Below are 16,993 nucleotides of genomic sequence, written 5' to 3'. Positions count from 1 at the left end.
TTCACCATCGGCAAAACTCGAGAACCTTTTCAATGGTGAAGATAGGATTCTGGAATTTGCCTAGCAGAGCGTTTCTAAACTCTCATGAGATGGGAAAACTCTCCTGTAAAAACTCATGAAGAAAATACACCTGCCTGTGATCTGAGAGTTTGGCAGAAACATACACAGATCTCTGGGCCTGATTCAGAGCCGGACGCTATTTGCGCTCGCTCGGTCAGAAAAAGGGGCCGGCTATTTAAATTGAGCGCTCGCTCTTTGCGGTCTGTTGACGCCTCTTTGTGTGAGCGAGCGAACGAAACATGCGCTCGCTATTTTGTAAAGACGCCCCCTGGCCGCTCGCATCCTGCGTCATCTCCGCTATTTATTTGATTAATCGAGTACATCGAAAGGCGTATGAACTGCTCGCAGTGCTTGTGGTAGGTTTATCCTACTGCAATCATGCGAACAGTTCAGGCTAAGAGACAACCAAGTGACGTGGTTGATGACGCTGCTTTGTTAATTATGCACACCCTTAAAACGCCCGTTTTGACCGTTTGGCACGCCTGTGTTCGGATCTCCACTCCCCATTTTCAAGCACCTTCCCCTGTTACCACCCACAAACGCCTCATCCTGTCACTCAAATTAGCGGGCACTCGCTATTTGGCGAGCGCTCGATTTCCGATTGCACTGACTGGTTGGCGCATGCGCATTATGACCCATACGCATGCGCAGTTGTGCGAACATCGCTCGGAGCGAACGAGCGGCTCTGAATCAGGCCCTCTGATTCTTAGTAAATTTACCCCTAAGTGTTAATAGCCATATATCGACTGCATGACAGTGCGGAACAATATTTTTTGTTTTATAGAAAAGTCCCATTAAAATTATATTTATTTTTTGTGATATTAACAGTAACCACGTTAAAATAGATATTTTGCTGCAATAAAGCAATTTTGAGAACGTTGCCCTTCAAATGACCTTTCTACTACAGTACTGTATGTATATTTTTTTACATGTTAACATTTATTTTGTATAACTTAATCAAAGTTCGTAGTGGTATTTCTCTGGAAAATATTCTGGAACTCGCTATGTTTGATATTTTTCTAATGTACTAAGTGTAACAGTATTTCAGCACCTCCTTAGAGAAGACTGTGAGTGAACGTCACAGAATATATATGCAAAAGAGAGGACTCCCTGTCACCGCAAGGAAAGGTCGTTACTTCTATTGGCTGTGTTACCGCTATCTAACAAGTATCGGACCCTAGGCCTGATTAAGAGGCGGTTGCTATTGTGTAATTTTACGTAGTGCGACTGTGCGACCATGCTAATGGAGCAGCTGTTGGGACTCATAAAGATACGCCCGCTGGCTGCGGCGCTAATTTGCCACTCTAAGTATTAAGATGAATCATCAGCCACACATCGGTCCCACCATCGAACATTGCACCAGCCCTGTGGAGATGTAGCTCATCCATCTGGACATGGCCGCTGAAATCAGTGCAACTGCAGAAAAAGACCCGGCCGCTGGGTGCGACACGCCCGTGCCTGGCTAGCCACTCCATTACCACCAGAAACGCCTGCTGAAATTGCCTCTCTATGCGTCCAAATGCGTTCTGCGTCTTTCGACGGTAACCATCAGGACGTAGGCGCAGTGCGGCTCAGTTGCACGCACAGACTGAAAATATTGTCCACTTGAGTCCGACATGGCCGCTGTATCCATCTCTCAATCAGGCCCTCTATGTATTATTTATTTACCGTCAGAATCCGCACTTAGGGCCTTATTCTGAGGGGGGCGCTGTCTGAGTCTTTTGCCAGTCATGCATCCATGACTTTATGCTGAAATACCGATTGGATACGTCTTCAGATGCAACCATTGGTCGCACGCCATGCCCCATGCCAGGGGCAGACTCTCTGAGTGATTGTGCGCCTGAGGCCCAACCCACTTCATCAATATGCCAGCCACACTCCCATAACACTCCTATGAGATGGAACACCTCCATGCATACACATAGCCACCTCCCAGTCACTGCCCGGGAACACCCACTACATGTACAGTACATTTCTGAGTCCGCGCAACCGCAACTTTGTACGCACACACAGTTTCCGTGAGTATCCGCCTCACATCAAGCCAGAATAAGGCCCTGTGTGTTCTACTCCTTTTCCATTCAGCTCTTCCCATTGGCAGGTGAAAACTCTTTCACTCCCACAGATCAATGGCCTCCAGTAAAAATTTGATGAATTTGCGCAAAAGGCGGCTCATTATGTGACATGGGAGCATTCGTTCCACTGGCTTACATTCGGTTTCATCGTGATCGTTAGTGAACCGCCTACAGTTCTTACTTTCTACAGATTTTACGAGTTATAGATGAAGAATTCTTATTTCCTTTCAGCGGGAACAAATATTTCTCTGCTAAATAATGATGTATAGTTAAATTGGGAAGCAAAGAGAAGAGTTAAGCTGGCCGTACGGTGATGGCGTAGTCAACAGGAAGAGGGGGAGGCCAGCTGTCCAATAGATGGAGGGCCTCTGCGCACTGCACAATCTATGGAGGTGATTTCCATTCACCGACTGAGATCTACTGTATTATTCATATAAGTATAGAGAGAATAGGTAAGTGTGGGAAAGTTTGAATGATTGTTCTAATTACATTATCACTTTTGTGTCCCCTTGGTGTACTGTGGAGGTGGATGTGGCTTCATGATGCGATATGTATCATCACGTCACATCTCTGCTCTCCTTGGAGGCAAGGACACGCCATTCCAGGAGAATTGTCTGCTCTTTCTCAGGAGTCTATAAGGTCTCCGCCTCATTGGGGTGTCTCCTGGGCATTCCGTTATAGCGGGCAACAATCAATAAAAGACAATGATGTTTGCGTGCCAACTATGAGATCGGTTACAAAGGATAAAGCATTGTTACAAAAGGAAATTATTTAAAAATAATAAGAAAAAAAAAATGAATGATTTTGTAAAGCTTCAACGTCCCAAACGCCTACCTGGCTTACTGACCATTTTGGGAGAGACAACAGACACATGAACCCAGAAAGAGTGACCGTAAAAAAAAAACTGAAGCTCAACTATCAGTTGGCACCTCCCACAGTGGGTAGGGGGCAAATGTCGACACCTATGGCGCAAGCAATCAAACGTTATCTCTAATACATGAGGTTTTGTAAATATTGAGTAAAAATTGGGAAATAATTGCTCTTCCGTTCATCGTCCTGAATAAACAAAACCACCGTATTTCTAGGAATAAAACTTTACAATTATTTTCGTTACTTTCAGAATTAATAGCTTTATTTATTTGTTGGTTTACTATACTAATATGCTTTGTGTAAGTGCAACCTTAAGTCTCTAGTTCTACCCACCCAGTTATAGTCACATCTCAGCTTGGTTTGTGGGAGGGGGAAATGTGTGGTGCAATAGATTGTTGTCGGTCCATATGTCCACGCCCTCACAAGCTTTTGCCAAAGCTGCCCCCACAACACAACGGGTGGGCCAGGAAGAGGTCATGCCAGGGTACCAGTTTGCTCATGCTGATGGGTGTCACACTGCCATTTATAACCATTCTGTGCAGGACAGTCATCTCTGATTCCCTGAAAAACATAGCAGGCAGATTTGGGCAGCTGCTCAAACAGCAATCGCACATGGTGGATGGACTGGGGATCAATTGCTGGCAAATGGAAGAGGGAAATGTGACATTTGCATTCTGGGCCTGATTCAGAGCTGCTCGTAAGCGGACGCTCGTTCACTCCGAGCGATGTTCGCACATCTGCGCATACGTATGGGTCGTAATGCGCATGCGCCAACCAGTCATTGCGGTCGGAAATCGTGCACTCGTAAAACAGCGAGGGGCTGCTAATTTGAGTGACAGAGTGTACCGTTTGTGGGTGGTAACAGGGGAAGGTGCTTGAAAACGGGGAGTGGAGATCCGAACACAGGCGTGCCAAACGGTCAAAACGGGCGAGTACATAATGGGAGTACATAATTAACAAAGCAGCGTCATCGACCACGTCACTTGGTTGTCTTTTAGCCTGAACTGCTCGCAGTGATTGCGGTAGGAAAATCCTACCACAAGAATTGCGAGCAGTTCAGACGCCTTTCGATGTACTCGATTAATCTAATAAATAGCGGAGATGACGTATGATGCGAGCGGCCAAAGGGGCGTCTTTACAAAATAGCAAGCGCATGTTTCGGACGCTCGCTCAGACATAGAGGTGTCAACAGACCGCAAAGAGCGAGCGCTCAATTTAAATGTCCGGACCCTTTTTCAGAACGAGCGTCCGCAAATAGCGTCCGGCTCTGAACGAGGTCCTCTGTTCAATTCAAAATATCATGATCGTTTGTACATCTCACCGGCATAATTCCACCCCAGAATATATACAGGCAATATTTAATACTTGTGTATAACGGGTCATTTCATCATCTCTTAATTTATATAAAGCAGGTGAAAATGTACATTTTCACCTACTTTTGTGCAAATTAAGTATCGCGGCTATTCATTATGAAGGTACAGTAGGGGGTATCACAGATTGCTCCTGCTTACCATTCAGGCTAGATCTGGCCCGCTCTCTCCCCATACACTAGTACGGGGACTTAAATTCATCTAGCTCCGAAAATACAACATTTTTGGAGCTTGACTGCAGGAACAGTCGCCATCTTCACATGGAGCTTTGTGCGCCTACGTGCACCCCTGTTCATGCAGGCGCTCTAGGACTGCAGAGTCAGTGCTAAGTTTCACCACTACTAAAGTAGCTGTGAAAGTATTCGCAGGGACAGCTCATCTTCAGCACCGCAACAATGTTGAATTGCTCTGGTGCTAACGGGGAGTTAGAATGTCCGGCCCCTGATAATTAACATAATGATTAGGCCCCTAACTGTGATGTGTGATGTGTCTTCTTTGTGTCAATTTTAATTGCATTAGTGCAACCGGGAATGGAAAAAGTGTCTGTCAGGGGAATCTTCCATCGTATTCAATTAGATCTTAGATGCATTTTGTTTGTCTGAGGCTGAGAAAATCCCCAGCTACACATCCAGCTACACATCCCCAGCTACACATCCCCCAGCTACACATCCCCAGCTACACATCCTCAGCTACACATCCTCAGCTACACATCCCCAGCTACACATCCTCAGCTACACATCCTCAGCTACACATCCTCAGCTACACATCCCCAACTACACATCCCCAGCTACACATCCCCAACTACACATCCCCAGCTACACATCCTCTCTCTTGAGAATCCTTGTTGGAGATTAACAAAACTGTTACATGAAGTAAGTCTAACCGGGCGCTGAGGGGAAGATTTTCAGCTTGGGAGTGTCCTGGTTTTTGGAAGACCCATTGGTGTTATAAGACCCATATATATAGGAAGTGAGACAATAAGAAGCCTGGCAATGATATGCAGTCATAAATCTAAATCTTTGTTGCAAAAAAACAGTAAAACAAAACACATTTACATTAAAAAGCTGACTGTAAATGATATGGACAGCAAAACATGTATTAAATGAATCTGTATATAATTTAAAATAATTTTTAAGGTTTTCAAAAACTGCAAAAGCTTTGAATAAATCCAAACAGTTCTGCTACGATATCTCCGATTCCATTTAGTAATAAAGATTTACATTGGACACACAATGCTAAATCAGCTCCACAATTAATGAAGCTGACTTAAAGATGTAATAGCGAAGATTATACTGTAAGGCGTTTCAGATTGGGATTCCTAGTGGGCATCCACATAATGGACTGGTATTGTCATTATTCGCTGCAGTACCACTTTGCTGCCAGTGGTGCTGCTCTCCTCAGTGGTGCAACCTCAACATATTCCAGCTTGTCTAGTTCCATGGTCTGTCTAAGATCCTGCAAGATTGGGATGAATTCCTGATTCAGCAGTTATGGGTTGCACCTGTGACTCCCTGATTTAAGCCTGCTCCACAGTGCTTCCCTTGTATCATTGTATCAGAATCACTGTGTCAGTATCTTGGTGTCACACTACAATACATCCACCTGCCTTCCTGGATTTGCACCTAGGACTCCTGGCCTCTCCGTGTTACCGGTGTATGGCTCATCCAGTGCTTTCCTGAACACCTGCTTGGCATCGCTTCTCTGCATCCAACACCCTGTGGTTTTGCATATAGCATCACAGCTTTCCTCTACAGTATTCATGTTCTATGTCATTATTTGTATCCCTGCGTATCTGCATTTACCAGTTCACTCCTGGATAATATCATTATTTGTATTCCTGATTTAGTTAACCTGTGTCATCAGTCTGCTAATACTGGCTTACAGTACATGCACTATATCCTGTGTGTGACTGGTTCACTTATACTATAAAGGTGCTACAGCATTCTGGTAAATCCATACACACAGGGTAATTCCAAGTGAACTGTAACAAGTATATACTGATTTAGTAGACAGAACATTGAAGTATTCCCCTCCATTGCTCAACAAGTGCATTATAAAGTAAGTACATACAGTAGATGTAGAATAGGAAGCAATTCCTTACAGGCAACATACAATCACATATGTTTATAAGGAGGGAGCACGGTTATGTATAGTCATCATCATTAGACCAGCCACCTCTTGTGATGGTCTATATCAGGGATAGGCAACCCTTTACACTAGTGCCTAAATGTGGCACTCAAGGATTTTACAGTGTTACCTGCTGGGTCAGTCCTTTCTTACTAGACGCACTGCTCTCCCTCATACTTCATGTCCTCTCCCACAGAGGAGACGTTTGTGGTGTGCTAGATCCTCTCTATGTAGCCTGGGCACTTGGCGAAACCTGGGCCTCTGGTGGGTAAGCCCTGCCTCACAGTCAAATAAAGGTACAAATGACTGAAGCATATCGACATCACCAGGTTACAAATTATCAACCTGGCCTGTACAAACAAACTAGCTTCAATGTAGGAAATACAGGAAGACCACTGACAATATTAGTGCCCATTTATGCTTTTTGTAAGTGTTAGTATATGGTGGTGGCACTACAGATTTATTTTTTGGCTTGTAATCTTGAACATCTGGCACCTGAAACGAAAAGAAAACATTGCCAACCCCTGGTCTATATGATCATTAGGCCCACCTTCCTCTACAATCATGATAGATCATGTACTGTGTATTCCCAACCTAACAGTATATGACACATAATAGGTTTAGGGGGAGTCCTAACATACTTGTTTCTGAATCATCAAAATGTACCCAACATAAAAGTATTTGGTAGGAGCTTCTGTAGACGTGACGGAGGAACTTGTAGCCTGAAAGCGAAGGGGGGATTATGTAAATCTATAGGCTTGGCGCTATCTGCGGTGACTACACTTCACTCTGTAGTCACACATAAGAAAATGGGGAACTAAATTATATCAGTAATATGTTCTATACTTAACAGTTTCATTATAACCAAGTTTTATGAGTTCTGAGCGCAGCCTTTAAACTAATTTAGCAGCGGTTATTACCGCATAATGTAGCATACGTGGTATCAAAAACTAAACCTAACAATGTCTCAATCATTTGCTTTCAGCCTCACATTCAGGAAAATGCTGTATATTGGCAATTAATGGGTGTAGAGAGTGTACGGACTTCAAATAACGCACCAAAGCTCCGGAAGTATTTCAGTGTGCCCGTATTTTGTTTGGATTTAAAGCCCGCTTTTGGCCTACGCACAACAGGGGATAGTGTTTGACAGCCATACATGTTCCATAAAAAAATCGAATTAAACGCAAACAGAAATACAAAATACAAGTACAGATTACATTCAGTGACAAATAAACATCGGTCGAAAATCACAAGCAATGTCTTCTTTCCCGATGCAGGGCCAGATCCAATTAGCCGCGAAACGTCGAGCCGCGATGTTTCCGACGCCTTCGCCTGTTTCCCGCTTATCTCCGTATTCAATTCCAAAAGACGCGAAAATGGAAACACACGAAATCGGCAAATAGCCTGACGAAAAGTGCCTTCGATTTTGGGAAAATCAGTCGGTACCCCAGAAAAAAGCTGCACTAACACTCAAAATCAATATAGAAGTGTCCTAATAGCCCTAATAAAAGTGTTTTGTGTTCTTAAAGTGTATGAATTGGCCTTTATATGCATAAGTGCTGAAAAATGACAGAAAGCAGTCAGAAAGTGTCGTCCCAGTTTTCCGGGAGTGGTAAGGCCAGGATCTGCGTCCACGGACGCAGTTTCATGGCCTCGCAAGCCAGCCAGCCTGCGGAAGGTGAGGCTTACTCAGCTGACCAGCGCCATCCACCATAGCAACCAATGGTCGCGTTGGTTATCCCAGCATGCAACCTCGGTCACCGTGCTGGGATTGCAAAGGCAGCAGGGGGGTGTCGGACACCTCTTTCTGCATTCGCATATTTGCAAGGACGGAATTGCGAAGCTGCCTGCGTGCAGCTTTGCAATTCCATCTACTACTGAATCACCCCCACTGTGCAGTAAGGAAATTCGTATTTAATGCAAATAAAAAAATAATATGTGTATTATCCCCACAGAGTGTGCATTTATTTATTACTTATTTTATTCCCCTCTATATATATATAGCACATACATATATTGTGCAGCGCTTTACAGAGAATATTTCAGTCATTCACATCAGTCCTTGCCCCAGTGGAGCTTACAATCTATATTCCCTGTCACATGGATACACACTAGGGTTAATTTTTTTTGGCAGAAGCCAATTAACCTACCAGCATTTTTTTGGATTGTGGGAAGAAACCGGAGCACCCGGAGAAAACCCACCCAAACACGAAGGGGACATACAAACTCCATGTAGATACCATGCGACTGTCAGGCTTGCGACAAGACCCTTGTGGTAGGGTCTCGTCTGCCGCAAGCCCCAGTGAGCTTCTGGCTCTAACAGAGCAGGAAGCTCACTACTGACATCACTGGTGATATCAGTAGGGCCGCCCACAAACGGCAGGGGTTCCTTCAGAAACGCCTCCGTTTGTCCAGCCACCCCCTCACCTCACCTACAAAACTAGGGGGAGCTGTCGATCAACATTGACAGCCGCCCCGTTTGTAGCGAGCCCCGGAGCGAGAGAATTTCTCGCTCTTGCACAACCATCGACCCGCTTGCGAGCGCCGGTCTGAATCAGGCCCATAGTGCCTTGGTTAGGAATTAAAATCATGACCTCAGGGATGTGAGGCAGTAATGCTAACCTCTACGCCAAGCGTGCTGTAATAAATACATTAGGGGAGATGTATCAAGCCTCCTAGACAGCGAAGGAGTGGACCAGTGGTGAAGTTGGCCATAGCAACTACTCAGCCTCTACCCATCATTTCATAGAATGTACTTTATAAATGACAGCTAGAAGCTAATTAGTTGCTAAGGACAACTTCTCCATTTGTCCACTTCTCCATTTTTTAGGTGGCTTAATGCATTTCCCCCATAACTACACTAGAGAAACCCCCTCCCCAGTCACCACACACCACTTTTCAATTTGTATGTTCTTGATTGAACATAATACTGCTCTATTCACCATATTCTTACTGGTGATAATAATCTTATGAGTATCCAGTGGTGACATCTTGGGGGAGATTTATCAAATCTTGGCGCAAGCGAAAGTGGAGACGTTAAGGACAGTAATACATTGGTGGCTGGTCACAGGGGAGGGAGCAGTCACCCTGCAGAGAGACTGCTGCTATGTTGGCTGCATCAGACATGTCTCTTTCAGAGACATCCTTTATTATAGTGCTAGACAGCCTCAGTGGCGCCCCCCAGGTGCAGATGCCCTAGGCAGCGGCCTGAAGCTGCCTAGCGGTAGCCCCAGCCCTGACCCTATAATCGCCGACCCTGTAGCAGCAAACAATGCTCCTCGCCCCCACCTCAGAGTTCCACATTCCATAATGGCACCATCACGACCCAGAAATCCATGTGTGGTCCTACATATCTATCTACATGACCTGTAAACACTATAATGGCATTTGCCGGTCCAATCACTGCAGAATGACTGTTAATATTGGAAAGATATTAATCAGAATTGGTGATTTCCAAATAAGCAACTCTGCAGAGCACTCCTATTTACTAAAATGTACCTAATTGTCCACCTAGTGCCTCTGTAGGTATAGAGCAGTGATGGTCACCTCAATACACTACTGGGGCCACATTTGGCGGCCTCTAACCTTCAAAAGGGCCACATACTGTATCTTTAACCATTCCTAATAGGTTAAAGCGATACATCCAATCATAGAAAGAGTCACTTATCTGTAATAATACACCCTAGAAATGAATGAGCATATTTATAAAAACGACATCGTGACATTTTCTACTCCTTACGCATCTGGGTGCCGCACTTTGCATGTTCCCATGGTGAAATCTTCGCGCAGATTTGCCCCCACCACCAGGACTTGTCCCTAATTAAACACCACAGGCCAGGGCAATCTGACACTGCTGTTGCCCCTATTCTATTGGTAGATGTGAAACTCAGAGAAATGCAGAATCTCGTACAGTGCAGAATGCCGAAGGCTGCGCCACTGTAACTTTGCGCCACCGTGAATCGTATTGTTCCATCATGCAATTTGATCTAAGTAAAATTGTTAACATTTATAGCTTAAGGATAGCTGGCCCCACAGGAGAAGCTTAAAAGTTGCAGTTCAGATTTGTTCCTCTTCCCACGTGATGCTCAGACAAGACACAGCGCTAACGTTTGCTAAGCCTTCTGGGCATAATAGCGAAGGACGCAAACTTTTACACCCAATTGCTTTCAAACATTCCTCATAATTATTTTCTGCCCAGCCTACGACCAGGTGACCAACACCAGAGACTTTGCTGTTATCTTTTTAAGAAGCAGAAAGTTTCTTTGTGGCCAGAGGGGGGAAAAAGCAGAAGGAGATAATAGAAGAACAGTGATGAATTTCCCTAATATATAGACTACATCTGCCCAGGAAACCGGTACCTACACCCCCAGCATAAGTGTAACACTGTCTTCCTGAGATCACCAGGGAAGATAAAAAACACATTGCGACATCGCCCACATACACTGACTGGTTGCTATGGGCAACATCTCCACTTCTAAACACTCTCACTTCAACCCCTAGATCGCTATTTAAATATCTTGTTCCCAAAATAAAATCTTATGATCTTATCTTTGCACATGTATGTAAAAAGAGGAGCACATGTAAGACAATAATTATCAGACCCCCCGGACAGCATAGATACATCTTTTGCCCCCTATTATAGCTGAGTAAATCCATGTGCTTAACATTTAAATGGCTGCTTTCTTCTGCTTTCATGGCGCACGTGGGGTAACCTGATCTGTGGGCCCACAGTTTTGCACTTTTGCAAATGACCCTATTTGTTTCTTCTGTGAGTCTGTCTGCCACGTTATATACTAGTACAGGCCTGGCCAACCTGTGGCTCTCCAGCTGTTTGTAAAACTACAAGTCCCAGCATGCCTTGCAACAGTTTTAGCATTCCCTAACAGCAGAACTGTAGTGGGGCATACTGGGACTTATAGTTTCACAACAGCTGGAGAGCCACAGGTTGGCCAGGCCTGTACTAGTGTAAGGAAAGGGAAGGAAAATGGAACCGCATTAGCAATGACCAAATTTGCGGAGTAATTGGGCGCAAATTGCATTTCACAGCAAAACAAAGTTACCAAGATACAGCACTAAGGGCTCTATTTACTACAATCCGCATATTGAATGCAAATTGTAGTGTGATATTAACGACTGAATTCGCATTGCGAATTCAGGCAATATCACAGGGATTTACTACAAATCCCTTGCAGGGACAGAGCTTGCGATAAAGCTCTGTCCCTGCGAATCCCCTTCAGAGCCTTATCACGGTATTTTCGCAAAAAATACCGTGACAAAGTGACCGGCCGTCGCTGCAAGTCCCACCCTTTTTCACTTTATTTTAGTCAAAATAATGTTAATAAATAGAGCCCAAAATGTCTAATCCATGGAATGACCGTTCCATACCTCCCAACATGACCCTCTCCAGGAGGGACACAATGCTCTGGTCCTGGACTTCCCTGGTAAATCGTGATTGGTGGCGGCTCCAGAGGTGGGGCTGCAGGACAGTCCAATATTCTTATAGGGGAGTCACACCAACTGCCAGTGAGTCCCAGCCAGTGATGTTGGGCAGTGTGTGAGATGACAGTTGGTGTGACTCCCCTATTTGACTTTTGAACTGTGCTGCAGCCCCACCTCTTACCAGGGAAGTCCAGGACCAGAGCATTGTGTCCCTCCTGGAGAGGGTCATGTTGGGAGGTATGCCGTTCTGCTCCATGTGTCATGGCAGCTAGAGACACCTGCCCCAGCTCTGTGCCCCGCCTCCCATGTAATCGTCTGCTCATAAGTTGTGAATAAGTGGTAAACTATTGTGGTGGTGCCAAGGAGTCATCACACCAAGGCTGGAGTTGCTTGAAGATTTACTGAATACCATTGTCAGATCTGCTGCTGGACTCAAAGTGTGTAACTGTCAATGCTGCTGCCATCTTTGTTCCTGTTTTGGTGACCTCCGTGGCCTTCACGGCGACAGCATCTGCCACCACAACTTCTGCAAACATGATGAGTCCTGGCTGTGTATCCATCAGCGATCCTGATGCCAAAGAGATGTTCCCGGGGGCATAGCTACTGCTGCTGGCAGGTGACCACGGGAGAGGCCAGGCAGCACAAGAGCCCTCAGCTTTCCCACAGACCGAGCTGGAAAAATGGTGACCGCAACTCTTTCATGTCTCCACCTGCCGCTGCCTTACCTCAGCCACACAGACTTTCCCCATCACCAGCTACAACTGATGTCTTATTATCTTATGTATCAGTCGTTCCCCATAAATATATTACTAACAATAATAATTAAAAAAAAATAATAATATTCAGCATTTAATTAAAATTATAGTCAATTCATTTTGCTCTGTGGTATCATTGGGGCATAATCAGTACAGCGTTTAGTTAGAGGAAACACCATAATGGAATACCAGAAGATTGGGGGCACACGCAAGACACAAATGGCAAATTCTACTGGAGAAAAACGCTAAACTGCGCATTGCGTGGAGTGAGGTGAATATTTCATGACAGAGTTTTTCTCCATCAGTAAAAGTGATAGTTATTTTAACATTTCCTCCAGCGCCACTATTTTAACACCTATCTTTCTGGAAATGTTTATGCGGAAGCTAAAATGGTCAGAAGAGACCATCACTAACCTCGGTGACCACTATGGAAGTGCTTGTGAAGTAGGAAGCCGAAGATTGCGCCTAACGCCACTCACTTCCCTCTACAGTGCAGCTATAGAAAACAATGTCTCTTGTATTCTATACGGCTGCCTCCAGACGCTGGAAGTGATCTACAAATCGCAATGATGCTTCGCGATGCAATGCCCAGCGCACGTCCAAGTGCGCGCCTCCTCTTCACATGTGTAGGCTGCCTCCGCCCAGTAAAAGTGCGCTTCGATATGCCCTAGGGGAGTGTAAGGGCGGGATGTACTAACATTGGCGCTACTTACCGCCAGTCACCGCATGCCTACTGATCGCATATGTACTAACATATGCGATGAGTACCGCAAAGGACAGCTCTTCCGATAAGAGCTGTCCTGTGCGACCCGCACTGCGCCATTGACTTCTGGGTTTATGACCTGGGAGTCCATCTGTGCATGCGCAGAGTGACGCGGCGGCCGCGGGGCATGCTGGGAGGGATCCGATCGGATCCCTCATAGCAGCGCGATGCGGTAGAAGCACGTAAAAGCTGGCGTTACCCTCTGCATCGAAGCCATGGCGGCCAGCTGTTGATACATACGGAAAATGCTGTAAAACCCCGAAAACGGGGTTTTTACCGTATTTTTCCTTTAGTACATCCGGCCCTAAGGCATTATTTATGCATGAGCCGGGTTAAACTATGAGGTTGTAGTAGGAGCAGTGGCCCTTTAAGAGCCTGGTTGACTCCCCCACCCCTTTTTCTTAGTATGTTTTACCTTTGACTTGTTAGCCCAGTGGTCGGGGAACAGGGGTAAATTACCCCACATGGGGTAAAAATTTAATTCCTGGGGGTAATGGACGGACAGCCGGGCATGCATATGAATCATTCTATAATATATAATGATTCATATGCATGCCCGGCTGGGAGGCTCTAAGCCGGACGCCCGCTGAGATGTTATTACCAGCGGGCGCCCGGCTCCTTCCCTGCAGCGCTGCGTTAGCCGGAGGCTGGAGTTCTCTTCTGAACTCCAGCTTCCGGCTCTCCCCATGCGCACTATGGGAGAGACGTCATATCGTAAGTGGGGTTTTTTTTTGTACAAGCGGCACTACAGGGGCTTTATATGTGGGCACTACTACAGGGGCACTACTACAGGGGTATTATATGGGGGCACTACTACAGGGGCTTTATATGGGGGCACTACTACAGGGGCATTATATGGGGGCACTACTACAGGGGCACTACTACAGGGGTATTATATGGGGGCACTACTACAGGGGCTTTATATGGGGGCACTACTACAGGGGCACTACTACAGGGGTATTATATGGGGGCACTACTACAGGGGCACTATATGGGGGCACTACTACAAGGGTATTATATGGGGGCACTACTACAGGGGCACTATATGGGGGCACTACAACAGGGGCACTATATGGGGGCACTACTACAGGAGCATTATATGGGGGCACTACTACAGTGGCATTATAAGGGGGCACTACTATATGATTTCCTTCCGTTCAAATCAAGGGGGTAACGTCGGCGTATCTAAATATATTTTTAGGTAAAAGGTAAAAAAGTTCCCTGACCCCTGTGTTAGTCTATAGGGTTTTTAGGAGTGTGTTTAAGTTTTATATCAGTGTTTGTCGCTGAGTAACAGGAAATCTGGAAATCCCGCCTATCCGTTTGTTTATATGTCTTGTTTATGTTGTGGCACAAAGAACTGAAATCTTTTATATGATTAATTAGGTGTTTTAGATGGATGAGCTCTCCTTTATTTATGATAGGCCAATGGTCCCTGCGGGGGAAATGACGCAGCCCGTCCGGGCGTGCTTCTCAGGAGAGTTGAACCGCAATGATTTGCACGCACATTCTTGTTGTATGCTTTCCGTTCTTTGTAGTCCTCCACCAAACTAACGTTCATTAATTAATACTCAGAAATTGCAAGAATTTTAATTGGATGATGTCAAAATAAATGAATCCCAACTCTGGCTGTCCGATGTCTTTATTCTTAGATATCTATGTTAGAGATAATATAAGTCTTGTGGGTTGTCTGCGGAGATCAACCGTTCGGGTGTTTAAAGTGGAAAAATGTAAATATCACTTCAGCGTAAAACATTTTATACCACAGGGCGACGCGCTGTCTATTCACAATCACAGAATCCTTTTATTGATCCAGGCAGATGCCTGCAGTGCTCAGTAGCTACTGGCTTGTTTAGTATAACATTTTTATTATAATATGGGTGTGAGTGGAGTGCGTTCCAGCGCTATCACCTATCCTGCATTGAAGCCGGCCAGGCACTTTTACTAAGATGGCCGCCGGGACATGTTACTGTGGCTGCACATGATTCTTGGGCCAAGTATGAGTACCACTGTTACAACAGATGTCTCTTCTTACTTATACCGCTTACTCTGTGTATTACTGCTGTTACCGCTGACACCACTGTTACATCTGTTACCGTTGTTATCCTAAAGCTGGGTACACACTGAACGACCATCATCTGTCTCTGTCCACGGGTCCCACAGGTCAGGGGGCGTCCCTCCCCCCTCCCCGCAGCCTCTGCTGCAAGAGCCCGGGCCGTGTCGGCTGATATATCTGCCATGGGTTGTGCAGCACAGCCGATGCGATATGTCTGTGAACTACGTTGTTCACAGACGTATCTCTGGTACACACTGGCCGACGGGCACCCGTCAATCGATCGGCCAATATATCTGTCAGTGTGTACTCAGCTTTAATAAACCTGCAAGACTGGTTGAGGACAAACTGTCTGGCCTGAACTCCATTGCACAATTCCGCAGGTGCCTATTGTTAACCTCACAGGTTTCAACACCAATAGGACACATGAAGGCCGGGGTGGTCCCGGTGACAGGCAGTACTCGGGCGGTCTCTATTGCTGCCTCAGGACTTGCTCTGTGTTAAGCACAGCTGCTGGGTGGTGATGCTGCTGCGGTTTCCTTCCTTATTCACAGGTCCCTTCTGCAACACTCTGAGCGAGAAATGGCCCTTTAGGCTGATCACGTGGCCTCGTTTCCTGTGATACTTTCAATCCCTTTGCAAAAAAAAAAGACAACAAAAAGAAGCAGAATTCGCCTGAGCAGCTCGTGCACTGATACTGTGCCTCGTACCTCAGAGCCTCACAAATCAATCACAGGATGCTGCGACGGAAACCCTCCAACGCCGCTGACAAGGACCCCGCTCAGAAGAAAAAGGTCAGATAAAACTGAAAAGGGGTGATTGAATAAATAAGTGTATGACTGGTAGGAGATTAGCATATTTATACCCCACAGGCATGAGATGCACAACTTGTCTCAGGTTGTTCGGGGGTCTCGCAATTGTATTGGTGCAAATAAACATGCATATAGCACAGAGTCTTCATATTATTGTATTTACAGAAAAAGAAGGTGTAATAATGCAGGAAACAGGACTATATAATCTTTAGGGAAGTACACATACAGTATATAGGGTAAAGAGGTTGTGTACTTTAAAGTTTCTCCCCTATCCACCCCTCTTAGACAGCTGCTGCTATGTCCTCCATGTCACTGCTGGCCCCTGAGGGCTGGAGGACTCCAGTCATATAGAAGCTTGGAGGACTCCATCCCTTACTAGTATGGAAATGCCTGGGGACGATGGAACGTGACTGAAATAGGGACGGTCATCATAAACCGATGGTCGGCCACCATGGACGTTCCCAATCCGATGGAAATGTTTTTTGCCAAGATTGCCGTGGTTACCACCATCGCTTGCATCCTCCAGCTAATGGCAAAGATACCGCTGCTATTGGATCTGGTAATATCAGCCCTCTGCTCTTCTGTGGGCCCAACGCCCCTGTCTCCAGCCATTTACACTCTGAGGACCAGGTATATATAGGGAGGAAGGACACTAGTTGTGCTCTAGTGAAA

The 16,993-nt window shown here is 45.6% G+C and overlaps 1 protein-coding gene across 1 annotated transcript in view; it reads left to right on the top strand.

The window, feature by feature from the left end:
- Positions 1-16,132: 16,132 nt before the first annotated feature.
- The window catches only part of SASH3 (SAM and SH3 domain containing 3), a 31,825-nt gene continuing 30,964 nt past the window's right edge, over positions 16,133-16,993 (top strand). The window contains exon 1 of the mRNA XM_088461828.1: positions 16,133-16,303. Within this exon, the coding sequence (XP_088317954.1) occupies positions 16,247-16,303 (57 nt within the window). The 5' untranslated portion in view covers positions 16,133-16,246. The remainder of the gene's footprint in view (positions 16,304-16,993) is intronic.

Source organism: Taudactylus pleione, unplaced genomic scaffold (assembly GCF_031769625.1).
Source record: "Taudactylus pleione unplaced genomic scaffold, aTauple2 ptg001107l, whole genome shotgun sequence".
Classification (NCBI taxonomy): Eukaryota; Metazoa; Chordata; class Amphibia; order Anura; family Myobatrachidae; genus Taudactylus; species Taudactylus pleione.
Note: the sequence above shows the minus strand (reverse complement) of the source record. Positions and strands in the feature narration are given on the sequence as shown.